Source organism: Azolla caroliniana, unplaced genomic scaffold (assembly GCF_043228905.1).
Source record: "Azolla caroliniana isolate FFs.n. ecotype wild unplaced genomic scaffold, voAzoCaro1.0.p SCAF_21, whole genome shotgun sequence".
In the NCBI taxonomy this organism is placed as follows: Eukaryota; Viridiplantae; Streptophyta; class Polypodiopsida; order Salviniales; family Salviniaceae; genus Azolla; species Azolla caroliniana.
The window spans coordinates 857,237-881,112 of NW_028230456.1; the positions used below are offsets into that span (position 1 = coordinate 857,237).

At 37.3% G+C, this 23,876-nt stretch overlaps 3 protein-coding genes across 6 annotated transcripts; 2 read left to right on the forward strand and 1 right to left on the reverse strand.

The window, feature by feature from the left end:
- Positions 1 to 655: 655 nt before the first annotated feature.
- Positions 656 to 5,780, forward strand: APX6 (ascorbate peroxidase 6). 3 transcript variants are annotated; one of them, XM_087336734.1, is made up of 10 exons: positions 656 to 824; positions 2,500 to 2,635; positions 3,214 to 3,350; positions 3,446 to 3,516; positions 3,747 to 3,789; positions 3,887 to 3,983; positions 4,062 to 4,145; positions 4,214 to 4,335; positions 4,570 to 4,639; positions 5,129 to 5,780. In XM_087336734.1, the coding sequence occupies exons 1-10, from the start codon at positions 704 to 706 to the stop codon at positions 5,235 to 5,237; spliced, it is 990 nt and encodes a 329-aa protein (XP_087192860.1). In that variant the 5' UTR covers positions 656 to 703; the 3' UTR covers positions 5,238 to 5,780. The 3 variants fall into 3 exon arrangements, with proteins under 3 accessions (XP_087192860.1, XP_087192861.1, XP_087192862.1); XM_087336735.1 differs by having other exon boundaries at positions 657 to 824; positions 3,229 to 3,350; XM_087336736.1 differs by lacking the exon at positions 656 to 824 and having other exon boundaries at positions 2,523 to 2,635; positions 3,194 to 3,350.
- A 1,742-nt stretch (positions 5,781 to 7,522) lies between these two features.
- LOC147850181 (26S proteasome regulatory subunit 7) lies at positions 7,523 to 12,284 on the reverse strand. Its single transcript, XM_087336741.1, has 9 exons — positions 12,143 to 12,284; positions 11,908 to 11,989; positions 9,521 to 9,612; positions 9,285 to 9,362; positions 9,124 to 9,185; positions 8,550 to 8,913; positions 8,262 to 8,443; positions 8,006 to 8,181; positions 7,523 to 7,826 (listed from the first exon to the last, which is right to left on the reverse strand). The coding sequence occupies exons 1-9, from the start codon at positions 12,224 to 12,226 to the stop codon at positions 7,669 to 7,671; spliced, it is 1,278 nt and encodes a 425-aa protein (XP_087192867.1). The 5' UTR covers positions 12,227 to 12,284; the 3' UTR covers positions 7,523 to 7,668.
- A 2,222-nt stretch (positions 12,285 to 14,506) lies between these two features.
- On the forward strand, positions 14,507 to 21,914 carry LOC147850182 (calmodulin-binding protein 60 B-like). 2 transcript variants are annotated; one of them, XM_087336257.1, is made up of 8 exons: positions 14,507 to 14,653; positions 14,771 to 14,846; positions 17,449 to 17,507; positions 17,611 to 18,107; positions 18,473 to 18,633; positions 18,776 to 18,979; positions 20,928 to 21,030; positions 21,373 to 21,914. In XM_087336257.1, exons 1-8 carry the CDS (start codon positions 14,571 to 14,573, stop codon positions 21,873 to 21,875), a joined length of 1,686 nt encoding a protein of 561 aa, XP_087192383.1. In that variant the 5' UTR covers positions 14,507 to 14,570; the 3' UTR covers positions 21,876 to 21,914. The 2 variants fall into 2 exon arrangements, with proteins under 2 accessions (XP_087192383.1, XP_087192384.1); XM_087336258.1 differs by having other exon boundaries at positions 17,614 to 18,107.
- The last annotated feature ends 1,962 nt before the right edge of the window (positions 21,915 to 23,876 follow it).

The window sequence follows — 23,876 nt, forward strand, 5'->3', positions numbered from 1 at the left end:
ATCATCTACCAACATTCTCTACGATACAATATTGTCCAAAAGGAAGAATAAGTTTATGTATAATAAAAATATCCTGAAAACAACAATGATTAAGGGAACTAACTTTCTCTTATAATTCAAAGTTTGAGAGATCAACTCCTCCCCTTTGTCATCACTGTAGTGGTAGATGCTTCTAATAGCTCAAGATGTTATCCCACAACATTTAAAAGAGTTTCACTCTTACCAAAGTCTTTTGAATGATGTATTTCTGAGCATAAGTCCAACGAAAATGTTGAAACTCCACCAATCCATTGAAATTCTATTTAGGCATGTACCCCCACAAATGACATAAAACACCACACCAATCAGCTATGCAAAGAGCTCCAGGATAATGTCCGCGTGCTTCTTGTTCGCGTTCTTTTGTGTGAATATCCGTGAAGCAAAAACACGTTGTTGGAGCCAAAAGACTACTAGGGTTAAACGCAAAAGTTTGCAAACAAAGCAAGCTAGGATTTTATCATGATACATACATGGCAATAGAGGGTTTTAACCAACATTGGAACTTACTGACACATCGAAGAAGGCGAAGGCGAAGCGAAACCCAAAAGCATGATACATCGGCCCATCCACCCTACCTTAGCAACAACATTTTTGGGCCCGGATATAAATACATGCATTGCTATATCTACATATTCAAGACTTCTGGTAATGTTTTGGACCATCCATGGAAACCTTATTTGCCTCTATGTCTCTCCCTCTTCCTCCTCCCCTGTTCATCAGAAACTGCAGACCAAGAAAAAAGACTCCATTTACTGTTTGCTTCCACCGCCCAATCCCTCAAATAGGTCAGTTCTTCATTCATTTATTCGTCAATGAATGAATTATCCATTCATTCATTCATTCATTTTCTGCACATGGATAGACAATGGAAGTGAATTGACCGGAAATGGCTATTCTTTGTAGCAGAGAGAAACCTAAATACATTTTTCAATCTGTTTTTTTATTACTCTATATCTCTACATGTGTTCTGTTGATCGAACCCTGAATTCAAGCAGAAATGTTTCCTTCTTGACACTTTTTGTGCTCATCAAACTCTAAGGTTTCCTAATGCTTCTCAACATGAAACCATCTTTGATGAAAATGTGCCATTGCCTTCTATAGACATCATCGCAAGATTATAGGCGTCTTTATACCAATGAAACGTAGGAATTGTAAAAAGCATCCCATTTTAGGGGTGATAGTAGTACACTGTCCAAGGGTTCATTAAAAACTTGTTTTCTTTCGCCCAATACCTCCTAAGATGAATGTTTGATGGATTTTGTCCGTATAAAAATGTTGTATGGCTATAACTTTCATGGAAATCTAGTTTTATGTTAAGGAACATGCATATTTTGCAGTTTAGATAAGGGAAATGATTCTTGTACTTCTTGACAATAAAAGTACATTACACTTCCTGCTGCAATGAGCCACGATAGAAAGGATAACTATGAAAGGTTACTTTACAATAATATACAATTGGGTGGATTAATACGCACCATGGAGATGTCTCTAGCATGATCCATAGGCAGAGGAGTGCATCAAGATCACCAAAAGGCTTCCATGACAACAAGGTGGATAAATTCACATAGTAAATGAGAAGAAGAAGAAAAAGCTAACTAACCCTTTATATAAGTCTAAAACCTAAGATTGTGCATGGAAATCCTCAAAGGTTCGGCCCTTTACTATGTCTTTCTCACTAGTTAACAAAAGAGAATGAAATAAGGTAGAGCCAGCACCCTATTTCTGTAACTAAAACCAACTTGGAGAGCTTCACTGTTACCATCAACTGAGCATAGGAGAAACGACAGAAAATAAACTATGTGGTCTACAGATTAAAGCACTTTTAAATCGCCCTCTGTTACTCTTAAGCTAGATTTTGAGTTATACATCAAAAGAGGTTTGTTTGAGGGAGACAACTCTTGTTCCCACGGCCCAACTGTCACCTCTACAAAACAGAATACCTTTCGCCAGGCACATATAACGTTTAAGTAACTCTATTTAGGATTCAATCAAACTGGCTTTATAAACCATAATATTGCACACACCTACACACATCAGAACCTGATACTAACTGGACTGACAACCTGTTGATCCTGGGGTCTGTCAGGCTTGGCTCCACTAGTCTAGGAACCATTCACCCTCAGCTATGCTACATTGTTGATACAATGTAATCTTGTCCGATTTCCAGAATTCTGGAGGAGCAAGTAAAAATAAAAAAAACTATTCATAATGCTGTAAAAGACGAATAATGGTGACGGCAACTTGGAAGAATGACTTGACAGCCTTAGCTTTTGTTTCTGTGTGGCAAATACACAATGGTCGCTTCTAGAAGTGTGGCTTATTAGCATAAACAAAAAGGATGAAACTGCCAATGGTTCTTTATGCTCATTAACTGCTAAAAACTTTGCATACTCCCTTTACCATACCATCAAATATCATATCACTTTCAGAGGTGGATACAAACTTACGATTTATTTGCAGGCAAAGCTAGTATATCAAGCTCTGATACAGACTTCACCAGGAGAGGCATACTGGAAAGCCTCACCTATTTCACGTTATTATCTTTGGGGAATGGCATTTCACAAAAAACCGCGGAAGCAACTGAACAAGGGTTGGGGTAGGTTACTCTTTCCCCTTAAATTCAAGCTTCATACATTTGCTTACATTTGTCAATTCAACAAGGACTAAGGTTGACATATACATTGTTGGTTGGTTGACATTGTTTCTGATTGCTGAAACAAATGAATGAGAAATATTTCATTAGAACAACAGTAAAATCTAGATGAGAAGATGTTTCAGTTCTGTTTCATTTGGAAATGGATTTCGCAAACATAATCCATGAGATGGAATCCAAGATGTCCTTTCCACATTGAAAGACAGACATTTGAGCATTTCCTTAAGAGCTGATTATGTTTCAAATTATCTGCATTTTTGTTGATTAAATGAAAGGTTCAAACCAATTTTCCTACCCACATCACAAGGAAAGGTTGAGTATGAGAAACATTGTATCAATTTAGAAGTAATATCCCATGCTCTTTTCCTATCCCATCTCATTTCTTCTAGAGGACTTTGTTTTGATTGCATTGGTTTGAAGTGCATGGGTTTGAGAGAAAAAGAATATGATTAGTGCTGCATTCTTATTTCTAACCATGTATATGCACACAAATCAATTCAGTTTTTAATGTTTTGCATGAGCAATGAGAACTACAGTGAAAGTGAACTAAAGAGTATCCAAATGGAGCTGAGAAAAACACTGAAGAGACCTAGAGCTGCTGGGTTGCTCCGTCTAGTCTTTCATGATGCTGGAACTTTCAATATTAAAACTAATACAGGTTATAACTTGTTTATTGTCTTTGATATATCATAAAATATGGTGTTCTATTGGTTTTGTTTGCCAAACATAATATCTTGCATGTTCGCTTTATAGGAGGCATGAATGGATCTATAATTTATGAGCTGGATAGACCTGAGAATTCTGGTTTGGATCGCTCAATAAAGGTAGTATTGTATCCAAATTAATGTTTATCATGCATTATTTTTAGATTAAAAATGACAGGACGTTAGAAATTTCATGTGTACTACTAGGATGTGATTATGTTGTTAACATGAACAAATTTCTTTTCACATCACTGAAGAGTTCACTTTCTTAATGCTGAACATTTACAGTGATTTAATTCACTCATCATCTTTTGCTATTGTCATGCCTTACATCTTTATTTTGCCTACAGATTCTTGCAGCAGTCAAAGATTCATTAGGTCCATCACTCTCAGGTTTGTACTGCAATCACAGATATTATCGTTGAACATAAATGATATTCAGCTTTGTCTGGTTTCTGTTGTTACAAGGTTCTTTTGTCTGTCTAGACAGTTTCTTGGGCAGATCTTATAGCTGTAGCTGGTGCAGAAGCTGTTGCATTATGTCGAGGGCCAATAATTCCAATAAAGTTGGGACGATTAGATGCTGTGTAAGTCTTCCATTTTTCCTTTTGCTTGGTTTCATTCCATTCTACCTTTCACGTCATTGTTGCATTTAGATATGACAGTGTTCCTGATCCAGAGGGGCAGCTTCCTGAAGAGTCTTTAGATGCTTCCAACTTGAAGAAAAACTTCTTAGCAAAAGGCTTCACGTAAGTATACTGATCATGGATATATATGAAGTAGCTTAATTGATGATTCTGATTTGTGAGACTGGCAGCACATCCGAATTGGTTGCCTTGTCTGGGGCTCATACACTTGGAAGCAAGGGTTTTGGGAACCCGTTAGTCTTTGACAATTCATATTACAAAATCCTCTTAGAGAAGCCATGGACTCAGATTGGTGAGCATCATAACTAGTGATAAATAGTCAAAAATTACACTTTTGTTTTCATCTATAATTAAAAAGCAGAGAAAAGTGAAGGATTGTATGAAGCAATGTTTCCTGATATGTAAATTTCCATGCTTTTGAGTATTGAAGGCCAAGGCCACGGGACTAACAAAAAAACTATAAAGATCAAATGATTGGAACGGTTTAATTATGATGTATGGTTAATTAATCGCTGCTCTTTTGCAGATAATGAAATGGGCTCAATGATTGGACTACCATCTGACCGGACATTGGTTGATGATGATGAGTGTTTTAGGTATGATTCAAATACAATTATTGGTAGTCTGAAAAGTTTGATTATCCTCCAATACCCCATTAGTAATGAAAATATTTCATGGAAAAGTTGCATTTCCCCTAGGCTTCCTTGTTCGTCACTTAACAAATGACACTTTGTTAAAAATAAACAAAATACTTCTTGAGTATGGTCATGCAGTCAATATTTGGCTCCTCTAGGCTCTAACAGGCCATGACATTGAAGTTCTCATAACACAAATTCCAAACACAGCCCGTAATTCTAGGATCCACTTTAACCGCTTCATGTTTTAGTGGGTAATAGTCTGTTTCGTGTTTTAAAATTGTAAACTATTGTGTGATATGGTGTGATTAAGGGAAATCAAGAAATGTTGGATACGTGTGTACAGATTGTTGAATGCAAAATCGTGGTGTATCTAACACAATTTTTTATGAGCTCCTTATCATGAGCACTTATTTTATTTTATTTATCAATTTATTTCGTTTTTGATAGGTTGGTTACGTATTATGCTGAAGATGAATCAAAGTTTTTTGAAGATTTTAGTGCAGCCTATATTAAGCTGGTCAATTCTGGTGCTAAGTGGAGTACAGGAGCTACTTGAAAATAAGGTGCTAAATTTATTTAGTCTGTCAACCATTCTACGAGAAGGCTGATTCCAGTACTTTATCCAACGTGCAAACTTGGAAAGATATTCCTAGCATCAAGTCAGAAGCATGACAAAAGATGTCCTGGTTAGGCAGGCATGTCTGAAGGGCCAGGTCAGTGCAGTTGGTATTTAGTGAGGATATATCGATGAAATGTTTATAGCTGAAGTCAGTCTGAAATTTTGAAGGAAGCACCTTGCTTCAGCACTGGTAATTCATTGGTTGGAAATTGGGACTTGTATTGATATGATTGTCGACCAATTCCAATTTTTATTTTTTTCTACTGAACTGTAACTGGTACTAATGGTATTCTGTATCCCTTTCTACTAAAGCACCATATTATGACTGAATGTTTACTGAACCCAGATATTTTGAATGGTATGCAAGTTTACCAGGCTGGGGATCCAAGAATCTATTTGCTGACGTCTTGTATGAATAAGCTGAAAGAATATTCTAACCTGTATTGTGATCTCTAATGGAGAAGCCAAGCATTTGCAGGATCTCAAGCAATCAAATTCATTAAAGCACATGTACCACAAGATAAGAAGCTTGGCCTTGTCACAGAATAGTCTTGCCACACTCGAAACCATTTTCATATTTTATCCAGAATGGTGCTGATACTATCTGATTTGTGCTAGCCAATGTCACTGATACAATTCATATCCATAGTTTGAGCCATACGTCCCATTCGTGTCATACTCATACGTGAATATTCGTATCATACTCATACATGAAATGGCTCTAAGTATGATTGAAATCCATTCGTCTATATTTATATTTATGTTTATATTTATTATTTCTTTTGTCATAACCCTTATGATTATTGAGTGATTAGTATTTGATTAGTGCTACTTTGTTAGATAGTGTGTCATTACGTGTGTCATTACTCTTACACTTATGATTATTGTGTAGTTTCATCGGCAGTTAATGTGTCGTTCATCTTAATCGTGTCATCAATAAGTCACTAGCCTTGCACTGTCATTAGTAAACCATTAACTTTACTTGTATCATTTTCGAAATATATAATTAACCGACTAACTTGGAGAAAAGGGCACCCTGATATGATCATGTGCCACTTGTTGGTTTCCTGACCTTGTGACTATGAAAGTTAATTAGAATTCTGCTCCATATGCCCAGAATTTGTAGCTCACCGTGATTGTAAGAATCTAAATTAGCATTAAGAAAATGAAAGGAGAAAATAAGGAAGAAACGGTGTCTAACCACCCCTAGCAAAGTTCAGAGAAGGATATGAGTCACCCATCATTATCAAATGGGACCTCTATATTTGGAGGTATAACTTATAAGTGGAGCTATCACAAACCTTCTCAGGCACAAAGATGGGATAATGATTGGGTAGAGGATCAGGGGGGGGTTCAGTTTTGGGGTAGTCAGAAGGAGCCATGGTTGTTTCTCCACCATCATGGGATAATGATGAGTCTGCAGAAAGGGAGATGGAGCAGAAGATGAACGTGATGAAGGAGACATGGTTGGTCCAATTGCAGAGGTAGGAGGAGAGCCACAGGTGGAAGTGGCGCGCCTTGTTTGTTTTGTCCTTCTCAGACTTCAGTTCGCTACACGCATACCTATCAGGAAAAAAAACCCAAAAGGGAGAAAAAAAGTTCCGAAACGAATATTGTGTATCATACGCAAACGTATGCAAACGTTCACATACATCCACCAAATTGGACGTACGCAAATATTATGAATTATGTTCATATCTATAGATGCGATGACTACCCTATGGTATTGAGATTATCTGCTTTATCTTTAGACCTAATTAGTAATGCCAATGAGCCCAATCCCAAATCTAATTCACTGATGCATGCAAAACATATAATATAAACAATACACCCATGTCGCCTACAGAAGTAGATTGTTAAAAGACCATCCAAACCACAAGAATTTAAAATTTGCACTATCTGATTATAGCAAGAACCGCTTACTAACCAATGACATGATATACTTCCAGCATAATTTCTACCTATTTTGCTTGTATTTAATTGTAACAAAAGTATATAAATAGAGACAATGTAACATCTTTCAACACAAATAATCAAAACTCTCCTTCCAAGAGGAAAGAGATGCATCAGAAACTTCCCTTTGTAAAACATAACACTCGGTACCCACATGACATTAATACTTCTGGCATAATTTCAACCTATTTTGCTTATGAAGACAATAGAACATATTTCAACAGAAATAATCAAAACTCCACTTTCAAGATGAAAGAAATGTACCTAGCTCAAGTAAACACAATTTATAATTAAACCCCAGTTATATTTTTAAATTGGTTTTGAGTACAGAGAAATCTATATGAATCTTAACGAAAATGTGCTGTGAACCGTAGATACTTTGCTCACTTCAGCGTGAAATACATCAAAAAGCATTTTAATTGTACACCATGTACTTTGGCGTTGCACTGAACTTTTGATAACCTTTGATAACTTTGTTAACAGCCTCTAAGAAGTCTTTCTCTGTGACCGTTTTCCTCCTTGCTCGGATTGCAAACATCCCAGCTTCAGTGCAAACACTTCTAATATCAGCTCCTGAGAAAATACAAGCAGTCAGCTCAAATACAGTCATAAGCTGTGAAGTCAAATATGTAAATGAGGAAAAGTTAATTTTCGAACTACTTTTTGGCAAAGGGAAAAATAATTTAAATTAAAGGGGTAGAGTTGACATCAACCCTACAATATATCAAACCAAAGGGAAGAAAATGAGTCACCTGTAGAGTTTGGGCAAAGACGTGAAAGCAATTCAAATCGGATGTCTCTTTCACAGTTCATTGTTCGTGTATGGATCTTGAAAATCTGCGTCCGACTTTCAAGATCTGGGAGACCGAATTCTACTTTCCGATCAAGTCGACCAGGCCTCAATAGTGCAGGATCAAGTGTATCAGGTCTGGACACAAAGAGCATATAGAAATGAACAGAATAGAAAAGTATCATATTTCAATAGTAATAAACTGGCAAGAATTGAACCTGTTTGTAGCCATGAGAACTTTGATGTTTCCGCGTGCATCAAAACCATCCAACTGGTTAACAATCTCAAGCATTGTTCTCTGGACTTCATTATCACCACCCAGACCATCATCGAACCGTGCACCTCCAATAGCATCAACCTCATCAAAAAACACAATACATGCCTTCTTTGACCTGGCCATCTACACAATCAAAATAGAATCATATTGATTTATCATCTTCATGATCTGCTGTCTACAATGAAAACAATTTCTAATTTACATCAAAAGGCTGTATTTTAACAAGGACCTGAAACAGTTCTCTGACCATTCGAGCACCTTCACCGACATATTTTTGTACTAATTCACTGCCAATAACACGAATAAAACATGCATCCGTCCGGTTTGCCACTGCTCGTGCCAAGAGTGTTTTCCCTGTCCCAGGAGGCCCATAACAAAGAACTCCTTTTGGAGGATCAATCCCTAGCTTCACAAATTTCTCTGGATGCAACATGGGTAGCTCCACAACCTCTCTCATCTTCTCTATTTGCTCTTTACAACCCCCAACATCATTATAAGTGACATCTGGTTTCTCTTCCACAGTCATCATTGTCACACTGGGATCAATCTTGGGGGGTAATGGTATCTGAATTTGATACTTATTCCGATCAACACTGCAACAACACCATGCCAACAAGTATAGGTTCAATGCATCATAAAGTTGGTAATCTCTTCAACATACACAATGTCAGGTTAACAAGCAAATTATAAATAACAGAACATGTACATGTTGGATACAAATTACAATTTCAGACCTAGTAATTCTCTTTTAATATTGAACCACATGACAATACCGAGATATGATAATCAATAAAGGTGCTTACCCAACTCGCATGCCTTCCTCTATATCTGTGGGAGAAACCTTCTCCCCCAAACCAACAACAAACTACAAGCATACAACAAATAACCTCAGAGATTTTACTACAAATTACTTCAAAGCACAATGCTTGCAATGCTATCTTTTGTTGAACCAAATGTCACATACCTTTGCAATTTGTTTGACATTTATGACATACTTGGAATCATCCGTCCCAGGATTTATAATCTTAGTGCAGCGGGCAACCTGCCAACAAAATATTTACATGTTCCTTGATCATATTTTATGACTGATAATAGATCATGTTTCTGAAATATGTTTCAAGCCCCATGGCCAAAGATCACTTTCAACATCGATAGAGTGCTACAATTCCATCATTATGGAGTTCACACTCTTAAACTAACCTGCAAGGGTTGTTCTTCTTGCATCATTTGCTTGTCAGAAACAAGATCCCATTGACTTGGGGCTGCTAGACCTGTGTCAGACTCTTTAATGCCTGTAAAAAATATAAACATTTATGAGCATTCAACATCATGCCTGAAAAACCAATTTACAAATGTAAAAAACTTGTACATTTTATTGTGAGAAAGGGTGCAACATATCCGAAAGCAAAAGACTCTGTTGCTTCTATAAGATTTTACCTGGTGGTGGAGGTTTAGTTAGATTGGTTGTTTGATTGCAGTTTCACCATCCTAATGAAGACTCATAGGCAGGTTTCAAAATATGGGGAATTAAGGATGCCCTACGGGTCTACAGGGGAGTGCAGCATAAAACAGCACCTGCATGCCCCTACGTGACACAATGTAGAGGGAATGCTTACCATATGGGAGAACAACGTCGAATTATTGCCATGGCAAAGACAACTAAAGACTTTCTTGTACTAGCCAAATTTGTGAAAAGATATCGAAACATTCATACAACATGCATCATTTGTCAAAAAGTTAAATCTGACATGCTGCAGGCTTTGCCAGTCTCATATGGGTCATAGGAAAATACAGCTATGGCATTTTCTTTTATCTTCCAAGATCATAAACACAATCATCAGGCTATTTGTTAATGTGAACAACAAAAATGATGGCAATAAAGGCATTACAAACAAGAAATGTGAAGAGCTTCAAATATTTTGGTATTAGTGTCATGTAAAGAATATGCAAGTTTATAACAAAAAGTTAAGAATATATCTGACCCTACATAGCCAAAACATGCTTGGAACATCAGATACAAGGGAGAACCTCCTAGTCAAGATGCCCAAATGTCAAATTTGGAATATTAAATTGCAAATGGTAACTCTCCATTGGCCACAATACAAGGTAAAATTGCCAAAACATATCTAACCTTTGAACTTGTTTGCACCAGTTAGGTTTGAAGTAGCATTATGGCATCATCGCCCAAATATGAAGATATGGAAAGTATGCAATGAACATCACTTACTTCTCACATGTTCAGCATATAATGTAATTAACAAGAAGTATGACAACTTGTTAGACAGGGATGATAATTTAATTTTCATACTCAAATCTCCACCAAAAAGGGTGAACACATATGTGCATGCATTATTGACTTGTTAGACAAGGATGATAATTCACATGCCAAACTCAAATCTCCATCAAAAAGGGTGAGCACATGTGTGTGCATATTTTGACATAGAGATATTTTGCTACAGAGTGAAACAGCTGAGATGGAATGATCCCTAGACTGGAGAAGGCAGAACTCACATGCCCCAGGATCAGCATGTGATCAGCCAAATTAGCATTGAGTTCTGATGCTTGTGGTATGTGCCACCAAGTCAAGCAGTAAAATTGTGACCTCAGAAATCTTCAGCCCTTCAAAAAGCATTAACCATCTTAACCAGTGTGACTGCTTTTGCACATCAACTATGAAACCTTTCCCATAATAACCTTACATCTCAAAAGCTTGCATTGGATCAACCTATCTTTCATTCAGTCCCTAAGATCATCTTGGCCACAAATGCAGAATAACTCAAGACACAACTAGGAAAGATAATCTGAAAAAACACCCAACCTGTCAATATTTGACAACATCCTCTTTACTGGAGTTAAGTTACTGGACAACGCATAGCATGATAAGATCATGCGTCCCATACCAATCTATTGATGTTCATCAGACCACAAACGGTGAACCAAACACTCATCCCAATAATTAACCCTCACCAAACCTCCTACTCTGATATGAAGACATAACACCAGGTTTTCTTGCATTTGGTGGCACTGTATCCTTGGGTTTTCTTGCATTTAAATCCATCATAAAGTTCCTACTTAAACTTGATTCAGCTAAAGTTACCACTGAAACTTAATTCAGCTCACCATGGGTACTTAGCATCTTGGCGGGTGAAAATATACTAAATAAACTGCACATTAACTAAAAACGCAAATGAGTTACATAGCACCATTGGCCAAAGTTGCTTCATGATGAATTATTACACATTTCCTTGAGGAAAATGATGACTTACCCAAAAAACTGTTGTTCACAAAATATAAGCTTCCCACACATGAAAAAACGCATCATTTAGAACACTTCTCGCTCTCAGAAAATATGATTTTTAGCACTCAAAACGTTTGCATAAATATGACTTATCCCATGGCTCGTCGAGAAAATAGTGATTAGCACAGATATCGTTCACCAGAAGGTTAAGAAAATGAAGGTTAAGAAAATGATGAATTGAGCATCAACATTTCTTTTCACAGATATCATACAGGTAAAATATGATAGCTCACTTAGAGAAAAGATGGCTCGTTGCATAAATCGTTCTGATTATAAAGGGATGACTTACCACAAAGGTCATTAACTTTCTTCGCCATGTCTTTAATTTCCTTCTCCGCTTTCTTGATAGATGTGGCATAAGGTCCGAGTCCCTAGAACAGAAAAGGCACAGAGACATATCAGACAAAGAAGCAAGAAAGAGAGAAATATACACCTGCAGAGACATACGACGTAGAAAAAGAGAGATAGATGCATTTGAGCAGACGATCTAGTAGAATAAGAAGAAGACGGAGAAGTGAACTTACATAGGTCTTGAGAAGAGCGATGTCATCTTCGTCGAGAGGAGGCGGATTCTTTTCATCCAATTCCTTCTCTGGTTCAGGCGCCATGGCTGTTTCTGGGGGAGCCTAGGGTTTCGTCTACTGTCTTCTGCACAGAAGAAAAATGAAATGGCTTCTTCCTGTCTTGGATCTCAAGCTTCCCGAGCCTCGATCGATACAACTTCAGTGAATCTATATAAAAAAGAGAACAAAAATGGTCCCAAGGTTTGCAGAAACTCCAGAAATGGTCCAATAACGTTTACAAAAACTACGAAAATGGGGCCACTCAACGATATCATTCATCCATAGATAATCAAACTTCTAAATTTGGGGCGGCTAGGGGGCCCTAATCTTGGGTGTCTCCTAGCAAATTTTGTATGTGCTCGTTTCCACACAAGGCATCGGAAGAACACAATTTACAATCACAATCAAATATATACAATGATATAGTTAGGCATATAGGGATAAAACCGAGATGACTAGTAAAGGGGACACAATTGTGTGCATTCATTCATTCATATATATACAATGATGTAGTTTGGCATATAGGGGGTAAGTAACCAAGATGACTCATAAAGGGGACATATATGAAGCATGCTACACAATCGTGTGCATTCATTCATTCATATATAATCGAGTTTATGAGTTTAAAGGTATATCTTTTGTAAATGTGGTGGATGTGTGTATTGGGAGCCCCTTGCAATGTCCCCCCCCCCCCATTTGGTCCTTCATGTAATGCATGTTTAGGAGTGTGGATCTCCTCAATCTCTTTGTTGGTGGGAGATGTGCACTCCAAGGGTTAACTCCTCTTTGTGGATGAACCCTGGAATAATTGTCTAAGTTGGGATCGTCTACTTCCTCTCGAGCATTGAAGACTATTTGAATGTTCCTGTGAGCCTCTCTTGAATATCTAACAAGCATAACACTCCAAAGGGTGCACATGTTTATATCTTTTGTTTTGCATACATAGCCCATTGGACGAAATAGATCACCTATGAAAGCCTGCATGAAGCATACAGGTTGTAATAGAGCATGTGTTTGATTTTTTCATGTACCTCAAAATATTTCATGTGGACGATCCATTGAAAGTAATTAAGAACCTCGTAGTCATGCTTGGCGTCCTCAAATTTAATGTAGCATGCACAAAAAGGCCAGGTGATTAGAATGGCAAACATTCCCCTATTCATACAAACTCGCTTCTCAAAGTATGTACTTCACACCACTCTCTCTTGCACATCGAAGCACAAAACGCATAACTGCGTGTTTGATGTTCCTCTAATCAATCATTTCCGAGACCCATTTCAATGGGCAATTGAAGGTGATGCCCAGCCAAACATAGAACTCGAGAAGCTTGACGTGACCTCCTAGACTGATGCATGAATAAATGATATAGGTGATGGATTTTCCTAGCAAAGTGCGAGAGAAAAGAAAAGGAGAACATATAACAGGTGCAAGAGAAAAAACCAGAACGAGAGCATATCTATCATAGATATGAATTTAACCCAATCTCGATAACGTGGTTATTGTATGTACTTAAACTCAAATGGCGGATGGAAATTACACTTATTGCAAAACAGACACACTTTAGGAGACCCGGAAGTTACGATGCGCCCCGCCCTTCGCCTGCTCCGTGAAGGGTTACCGGGGGGGTGGTTTCTCGGCAATACGACACACTTTGGGAAAGATCAAGACGTACCATTGGGAGCGGGTCCTAATGCCACGTGGACAAACCGCGTGCCATGTCAGCAAACCGCGTGCCACGTGGCCTGCTCTCTCCTCTCTCTCTCTCTCTCTCTCTCTCTCTCTCTCTCTCTCTCTAGCTCGTCAGCGTCTGTGTGGGTGTGTGTCTGCAGATGAACGGAAGGTTCTTCTGATTTTCCACATATGTACAGGAAGGATCGGGTATCTCTCCTTGCGAAAAGAAAAGAATCTCGTTCAAGAATCAATGCATAGCAGAGAAGCTTGTATAGAGCTCGATCGAGTCCGGAGGAAAGTAGACGGCAACCAGTTTTCAGATAGATATATACAAAAATATATACACTGTTTCGACTTCAAGAGAAGAGTTCTGCGCAGATCGGACCGTCTTACATACGGTTAGTAATTCTCGCTTTTCTCTGTCTCTCTGTCTCTCTGTCTGATATTAGTTTTCTTTTCGCATCTCTTTTCCGTCCGTTTCTTCAGGATTTCATGAATATTTTCCTTCATCGCATATTCACTTCAAATTAAAGAAAATTTGGAGAATCGCAATTAATTGCGAGCTGCTGACTCTTTCTTTCGCATGTCTTGATCTTGATCTGCTCTTATTTGTATATCCTCAGCTCCCACAAGGAGAAAACAAAGAATATTTTTGATGACTTTCTGTTTTCTGGTTTTGTTCACTTCATTCAGTGTGACATAGCAGAAACTCATTGCAATGGCACATAAACGTCCACTTGATGATTCTGGGGGTGGCAACGATGATTCAGAAGAGAAGAGACAACGCATCAATCTGCAAAGGTTTCTTTTGTGCGCAATATTTCTTTACACGTCTGTTGATGATTTCATCTCAAGACTCAATATGCCTTTCTTTTTCTGCTGATATCTGCTTGTATTTCTCTGCCCTTTGTTCCGTAGTTCTGCGCTAGAATCTATGAAGTCAAATACTATGCAGATGTTCTGGGTAGTACTCGAACCAATGCTTCGAAGGGTGGTACTGTTTTGATTCCCTCATCTTTATAAATTTTCCACTCTTCGTTTTAAGTTCATTTGAAAATACCACAACTTATGCATGAAATGATGGGCGTTTATGAGAAAATACCACAATTTGAAGGAACTCTGTGGTACAGAATTGATATATATTATGTCATATGTTGCTTCCTTTATAAATGTCAAACTAGCAAGCTTAAAGCTTTTTGATCAATGTTTTGGTGAATGAAGATTTTATGTACCAAACAATTGAACGTTTTACTCTCTTCTCATAGACACCCTACTGAGGGCGAATTGGGTGAGGGATTGTCAAGCACTCTGGGGCTGCTGAACTCATGTATCTAGACTCAGCGAACTCTCACTCACCTCTCTTGAAGGCCATCCTCACCAAGAAACCAGTGCCTTGTTAAGGCTTAAGTGTTAGGCGATATTAACAGGTAGAACGAGTACAAGTTTATAGACTTAACCACACTTTGATTGATTAAGATTACTGACACACATGATAGAGAGGGATGGAGGGAGAGAGATATTAGAGTTTGGCCCAAAGAGCACTTAATGCTAATCTCTCAAAAAGTATGAGAGGGAGAGCTCTAGCTTTGGATATATTGGAGAAACAACTGAATCAACTTGCTTTTAAAGTCTAGCTAGGTGTGAACACACATGATTATTCTGTTTTTGAGCTGGGGCTGATGCCTCTCTTTCATCTGGTTTCTATGTTACTGTTCGCTCTGAGGTCCTCTGATGATCGAGAGTGATGGTTCATTTGTGCATGACCAAATTCCATCGTGGTTTTAATTACATGGTTGAAGCATACAAAAACTACCGCCCTTGCGATACTTCCTAGATGCACTGTCTTACACTGACCAATTCAGAATTTAATGTATTCATTAGACGATATCTCATTCAAATAGGAACTAGGACATGGAGCTAGGAACAAAGACAACCTTCTATTGAAATAATCTTCTCCATATCATGAATAATGGATTCATACTTTGCATTCAGTATATGGATATCCATTTGTCTAATGCTCTGAGATCTGGCAATGGACAAATCCACACTTCATTCCATTTGCTGGAGATGGAGATAGGTAGGGTTAAAGGTGTATCTCATATGAAAGGATATGGTAGCTCTGCCTTATAGTCCCACTCATGTGAAACATAGGTTTTTAGATTTTTCTTGGAAGTAAAAGAAAATAATGCTCATAGGGTAATGTTCTACTATTGGAATACCTATGGAATGCACATTTCTTGTAAAAGAGAATTAGCAATGCTTTAAAACGAACATTGCTATTATTGTTTCTCTACCAATTGCCTGAAATATCAAATTTATAGAGAAGTTACCCCCTGTGGTACATTACTCAAGAATAATGTACCACAGGGGGTAACTTCTCTATAAAAATGCATGTGGGTATAATATCACATTACTTGAATCAAATTTAAAATGCAATTCGTATGAAAGGGAAATATCTAGACTTGGAATGGACAACAAGATTTTAACTGCTTTTTCCTACATTTATGTGAATCTCTCATTTGAGAGGAGTGCCTCCTCTTGTACATTTATCGTACGAATCAAATTGGAGTAAGTACTAAGTATAAGCATGCAAGAGTGTAAAAAAAAGAACATAGATATTGTGATATTTGAAGAACTTGTTAAGACCATACACAGATGATATTACCACCTTCTTAGGTGGAGACTGTTTAACTGTAGTATTCTTACACGGTATAAATTATAGTCAACTACACTCATGTTATGAAATGGTATACCATCTCTAGTATGAATAGACTTCAAATCCATTTAATGAGAAGAAATTAAACTTCATATGCGGATTAATATTTCTATATGTAGAAATATATAGAGGATCATCATTAACTCACAAAAAAACACATGGTTTATGTGTTAAAATAACTACTAGACGTCTTTTAATTATGTGACCTGAACTTTGTAATGTTGTGTAAATTAACACTGAAGATGCTATAAAGAAAACTGTCGTGATTTAAGAGCCCCATTAGGATCCTTTGAGAAAGCTAATGAACTAAGCTGCCAGTTTGAAAGATAAAAGCACTTCATGGACAAGAATCTTGTAGACCATATTCTTTGCTCACAATCATTTACCGTACACATGTGATGGCACTTGCTGGGATATTTCATATTTTAGTATTCATAGAAGAATGTGGACAGATGCACAACATGGATATGCAATCAGTCAATGACTCATGTGAATGTTTTGGAGAAAGAGGGGTTTACTAATATCTTTATGATATGGCTCTTACACATTTCATCTGGATAAATCCATGGAAAAGCTTATAGTAGGCAGTGGATAAAGACTTGATAAATGCAATTTCATAGCTGAATTGTGAGAAAAAAGCTTCATCTAGAACATATGAGGTTTTCACAATACTAAAAGTACATCTGGCTGGAAAAATGCTCTACTTTGGCATTTTTCTAGCATAGCTATTCCTTTTTATAAAGATGTTTTTTATTTCTCGACCAAAGAAGGGAATACTTGCATAGGAGTTATACTCTGGGCATATTTAATTATGGATAACGGTAGTAAAAGAGTCTTGGTTTTAAATTGTTAAATAAGTCAATTGTGGATTGTGGATCAGGTGAGTGAAGAAGTGGAGCGAGTCATTACCAAATATCTTCCTTCTCAAAATGGATTAAGGTGCTCTTGCTGCTCTTGTCCGTTTTGCTGAGCATGCATTATCTTCTGTAATTTCTTATTGGCACCTGTATCAGCTTCCTCTATTGGTGTTCTTTATTCATAGCAGGTTACCATCAAAGCAGCTTCAAGGCTCAGAATCTGCATCATTGCGGCTGCAGTTCCAGAACAGGCTAGCACAGCCACTGTACACTGGTCGCAGGGTGGAAGGAGAGAATGCGAATTCAATTCAGGTGTTTTTGCAAGATGCAAATACAGGTAGCATAGTAATTATCGAGGATGAATCAGCAGTCAGATTAGACATAGTTGTTTTAGAAGGGGATTTTTCTAATGATGACAAGGAAGACTGGAGTTCAGAGGAGTTTGAGAACTATGTAGTCAAAGAGCGAGAAGGTAAACGCCCCCTTCTTACAGGTGATCTTTCAATACAACTGAAACAGGGAATAGCCACTCTTGGAGACCTCATATTCACAGACAATTCAAGCTGGATTAGAAGCAGGAAGTTTAGACTTGGAGTGAAGATAGCAAGTGGGTGCCTTAATGGGTCTAGAGTTCGAGAAGCAAAAACAGAGCCATTCTTTGTCAAAGATCATCGTGGACAGTGTAAAGAATCTATTTATACTGCTGTTGAAATGATACAATTTTATATAAACGATTTGATTTGTTGCTTAGTCCATATATATTGTAATAGGATTAAATTCCTAATGTTCCTCATCTGTTCTAGGAGTCATGGTTCAATAAATTCAACCTTCCGTTGCTATAGGATGTGTACACCCAACTATGTCTTTTGCGTCCAATGCTGATCATGCTTAAACATCTTTGCGAATTTTATGCTAGAAAATGGCAGTTTCCGCTTGTGTGTGTTTACTCTTTTTGCAAAGTAGATATAAACCATTTTTGGCTTTTTAATGTTTGTTGAATATTGTATTTAGTCTTATAAATAATAAAGCTTCAATTCTAATGGACAGTGTACAAGAAGCATTATCCTCCAAATCTAGATGATGATGTATGGCGATTGGAAAAGATAGGTAAAGATGGTGCCTATCACAAAAGGTTGTGTGAACTTAACATCAACACAGTGAAGGATTTCCTTATAAAATATTCAATTGGGCCAACAAAACTTCGTGAGGTTAAAAATATGTTCTTTCTTTGTATTGTTGTGGTACTAATAACATTAGTTTTAAATATTTTATTTGTGCATTATTAAAGGAAAAGAATATCATCACCATATATTACACACTCATATATTTTTTGTTGTCAACTTATTGCAGATATTTGGAACAACAATGTCAGGGAAAACATGGGATTGCATAATTGAACATGCAAAGACTTGTATTCTGACTGACACTCAACATGTATTTTATCCTGATGAGAGCCATTCCATTGGAGTCATTTTAAACACAATATATCAACCTTTAGGAATAGTTAGAGATGGAACTTACATCCATTCAAGTTATTTGTCAGATACAGAGAAGGTCTGTGCAGTTCTTTTTTTTGTTTTGTTTTGTGTACTTCAACTGATGTTAACTGATATATGCGGCAGTTTTAAATAGGTAAGGAAATGTTTCTTTTCTGGTAATGACAGAGTTTGCATATCTATATTACAAACTGATGTTGTAGTGTGCAAGCTTGTGGAAAGAGTTTCAAACACGAGGAGCAATGTAAACATACTCGATTCAGTCATGTACATGCAATTCAGTCATTAAGCTGGGTTGGTTGCTGGTAGATAGTCTTCCAACCAATGCACAGCTTCACAATGGTGAGAAAGGAATGAAGCCATTCATGGCTAATGTTTCGCTTCCATTGCCTCGTGAGGGAGGGATTTGACCTATTCTTCTGGGCCATGAACACTTATGATAACAGATGTTTGGGGCTCTTTTTACTAGTGGTTCTTTAATTTTGAGAGGTTTTCCTGTGGATTAGGCAACCAGAAGGGACTTCAGAAGGCCCGGCCAAGATACCTCAGAGCAAGCTCAACCAACATCTCATGTTGGTGACCAAGTTGTTTAGCCAAGATTAGTTACTAGTCCACAGAGCCAATTTCTTTTCCACTGGCTCCATTTGGCTTTCAGCAAGTTCAGATTCAATATGCAGCAGTTCTGCACGTTCTACCGTGCAGGGGAATGTTTGCTTGCCTGCAGACCAGGATTATAGCAAATAGATAGAATGTATCTACATTTTGTTAACTCTAGACACCCAAGGAATGTGCCTCAGCACATAGAAGACAATTCATGAATTGGAGGATATGTAGTGGTGGGACATTGCTTGACTGAGTAGTCCGTTCTGTTTAATCTAGACACCCCCAAGGTATGTGCATTAGCACATAGAAGAGAATGCATGAATCAGAGGATATGTAGTGGTGGGACATTGCTTGACCGAGTAGTTCAGTGTGTTCACTCTAGACACCCAAGGTATGTGCGTCAGCACATAGAAGACAATGCATGAATCAGAGGATCTTCCTGATGCTTCACCAGGGATAGTGATGTCAATTAATGTACTGTGGTATCATCCCATACGAGAGTTCATGGGCTGATCCACACACGTTCTTACTTTCTGATATATATGCATATACATACATATATTAATCCGTAGATACGTTATATTTTCCACATTACGTCAAACAATAATCTGTACTTCATTGTACTTTTATCACAACCTAGCTACATAGGGAAGGTACCTAATTCATGTGCAATTTCATTCAGCTTTGTTTCTTCAGACATTCTATAATATTCACGTGGATGTAAGTTTTGGTTTCATAGGTAACGTTGGTCTTTTCAAGACATGAATATAACTGTTCATTACATTCTTCGCACTTCTCGCTACCCAGGGGTACTAATGTGAGCCACTTATCGATAGATGTAGTGTGAGTGTGCATCCTGTGCATGGTGCCTGTTCTTTAATCTTTACTTTTCTTATTATGAGAGACCTCATATCAGATCATAAGGTCATTTTGGCCTTTTCATGCTACAACATAACATTTCGTTTTTCTGTCGCTTGTCCGTCTTCCTGTAAGGTGATCCGAGTAGGCATAATCAAAGTGGACCATGAAAGGTAGTGGATCAGTTGCATGAGATGAGTCGCTATACATTGGACTCACTACAAGCTGTAATTATCTATTATCAGGCCCTCTTATATGAATACACATCTCACTCATGCTCTTTGTAGTGTCAGAAAGCACGATAGCACCTCTTCAGATCAGTCAAACATTAAGAGACAGATATGCACACCAAGGCATAGAGGAATGAATCTTTCAATTGTGCAATCTAGAGATTGAATCAGAAGAACGTTGTAGCTGATCCTGGAAGTTTCTGTGCGTTTTTTAGCAGCTAATTATGAATGCCATTAATAATTTAATTGCTTCTGCAAAAATGTTTTATAATTATAATTAGAAAACAAATTATCTGAGTCATATGGCTTTTGCAGGTATATATGGATAGATTGGTTCAAGATGCACACAATGATCTGAACAGTATCCAGCAACTTCCATCAAGTGTGAAATATGAAGATCCAGACAGCATTGTTAGAAGTATATTCTACCACCTATTTATATAATATTATAAGTTTTAGAATTGATCTCTGATCAATTGGGCCGTGTTTTAATAATTCACTAATCCAATAACAAGCATTTTCAAGAAATATTCACCCACCTGCCATCATATTTAGGTTTATGACTTACTGGTTTTGCTTCAGTCTCTATGCAAGTTTCCTAGCATTTCGTTTGAGATGTTCAGTGGACCTTGCATATACACTCATTTTCCAATTTCTAACTAATATTCACCCAACCACTTCAATATTAAGGTTCAGCTAATTTCCTGCTGTTTTGTGGTTATGGATTCTTGGACTTGATTGTTTATTTATGTTTGTGCAGGTGGACAGGCTAGTTCAGTCAGTGATGCCTTTTCGTGGCATGATTTGCAAGGACAAGGAGGTGAAATGTTTTATGAGAATTCGGCAACCACCACTTCAACACATGACAGCTGTAATGCACTACAGAATGATATGACAGCATCTGCAACTGGGGTTGATATATCTCGCTTGCTATACAGTAATGTTTATTCACCTGGGACATTTGAATCCCTCTTTGCATATGAAAACTATAACACCCCCAACCGATCAGTGTATGATGATAAAGAAGCACGGGCAGTAGCATATTCAGGAAGTGATGAAGTGCTTCTTTCAAATGTAAATACAGGGCGCTTTTCCAGCTCTGCGATCCAAAGAGATCTCATAAATTCTATATCAACCAACAACCATCCAATCAGTTTGCATCGAAGGCCTTACATTGGCTGGATAAAATTGAAGGCAATTTTAAAATGGTGTTATTTAATGAAAGCTTCTAGAAGGAGAGTGCATGTACAGCAGTTGGATTGATGTTTGAGTAGTTTTCTAATCAATGTTTTTTTGATATTGTTTCTGGAATTTAAACCGCGGTTGAAATATCTTATTGCAACGAGAAAATATGCACTATTGTGTATGTTACATCAATCTTGGTTGCTGTGAATTTTGAATGGGGGTGTAATGTGTGCCAACGCATCTCTTTCACTTATTTCAATCCCTATCCCCTTTTTGGTCATTTAGCATATGTTGTATATGTTGATGAAGAGAAGTATATGTCGCGGTGTATTCCTTCTTTCTTCTGTCAGAGGTATTGAAGATGATTCCAGGTTATCCTGATGCATTGTAGAATCAATGGCCTTCTTGTTACTTTGGCATATAAAATGACGATTTCCTGCATTTAACAAAGAAGAAGGAAATTGATGACTCAGGTGATTCAACAGTTTCACTTGCGCATCCCCCATTGTATATTTAATCAATGGATTCGAAGGGGTTTTGACCTTTTGTAGCCAAGTGTAGAGATAGCTTATGGAGTTTCGAAGGGCATTAAACAATACCTCCATCATCATCCAAAATATTTGTATCCCAAGTTCAATAGATTAATTTTTAATTTCCTGCACAGTTGTTTCTAAACAACCTTTTTAAATTCCCAACAGATTGTATAAGTGTAGACAAATAAGCCTATTGGAAGCTTATGTTGGTAATAGTTATGCATATATTCATTTGATTCTTGTTATTGATGAATTTGAAAAGGTGTTATGATTCAACCTACAAGGATAAGCTAACCTTTGTGGGTCTTATCTCTAACATCAAATTAAATTAAATTTAGAATAAATGACCGGCTAGTACTGCATGCAGTAGAATCAAACGATTCAACAACTAGTAGTAGTGTATCGATAAGTATTTTTGGATTACGCAACTAATACCTGTAGTAGCTGTTATAATAGCATAAAGATAGGGATGCTGAAAGTAGGGAAAACAGATTCTAATGAAAGGTGGGATTGAGGAAACTGAAAAATGATGATATAAAGAAACAAACGGAAATTTGGTTAGAGCAAGGATAGGGAATGAAGAAACATAAGCAATGAAGATGAAAGAGAGAAACAACAAAAAGAAAAGGTAAGGGTAGGGAATGAAAAGAGAAGTGAAGAAACATAAGCAATGAAGATGGAAGAGAGAAACAACAAAGAGAAAAAGTAAGAAATAAACCAAGGTGCAAAATACAAGAAGGTTCTTGTTTGGAACGAAAGAAAGATAGAAAGTTTGCAAGACAAATGGATGGTAGAGGTGTGAAGTGCATAAATGAGACGGGTAAAGCATGGAATTGTAGAGTATTTATATGCTTAAGAAGATACTCTTAGTATTCATATGCAATAGATATCGTGGGTTGATGGTAGAAGCATGTTGATCTCTATTGTCGCCTTGTTTGTCGTTTAGAGAGAATATTAAATTGAGTATAGAGGCTTGTTTTGGTAATTATGCGTTATTATGAACGAGATCCACATTCGTGCAACAAATTTGCTCAATGCTATCAAGACATTGCATTCACAAATTTACGTTGGTTTCTCTTCGTGCAAGCTAAGATATGTGAATGTATTTCTATTTTCTTGGTTGGCAAACAATGCTTGCCACTTCAGCCATCGAGTTGTATTTGTCTCAACTTGGTTGTCTATGTTTTCTTCATTGTGTGTTATGTACAAAGTATTTGTGTATTGGCACTAAAATGAAGTCGTCTAATATTGTCGTAAGTGCACTATCTTTTACATTGTGTGGATGATGAGAAACACATCATAACTAATCAACATGGGTCTATAACGCTTCATGCCTCTCATCATAACTAATCAACATGGGTCTATAACACTTCATGCCTCTAGGAGCGTGTCTTTAGATATCACATACATTCTTAAGATGGGCTTCATTATTATATGGAATGTATTAGACTTTTTGTATAAGACCATATTCGTGCGCCTTGAGATGCCAGGAAACTCACACAGTGCAAGGTCCACACAATGTGGTATGTTCATACTTATTACAATG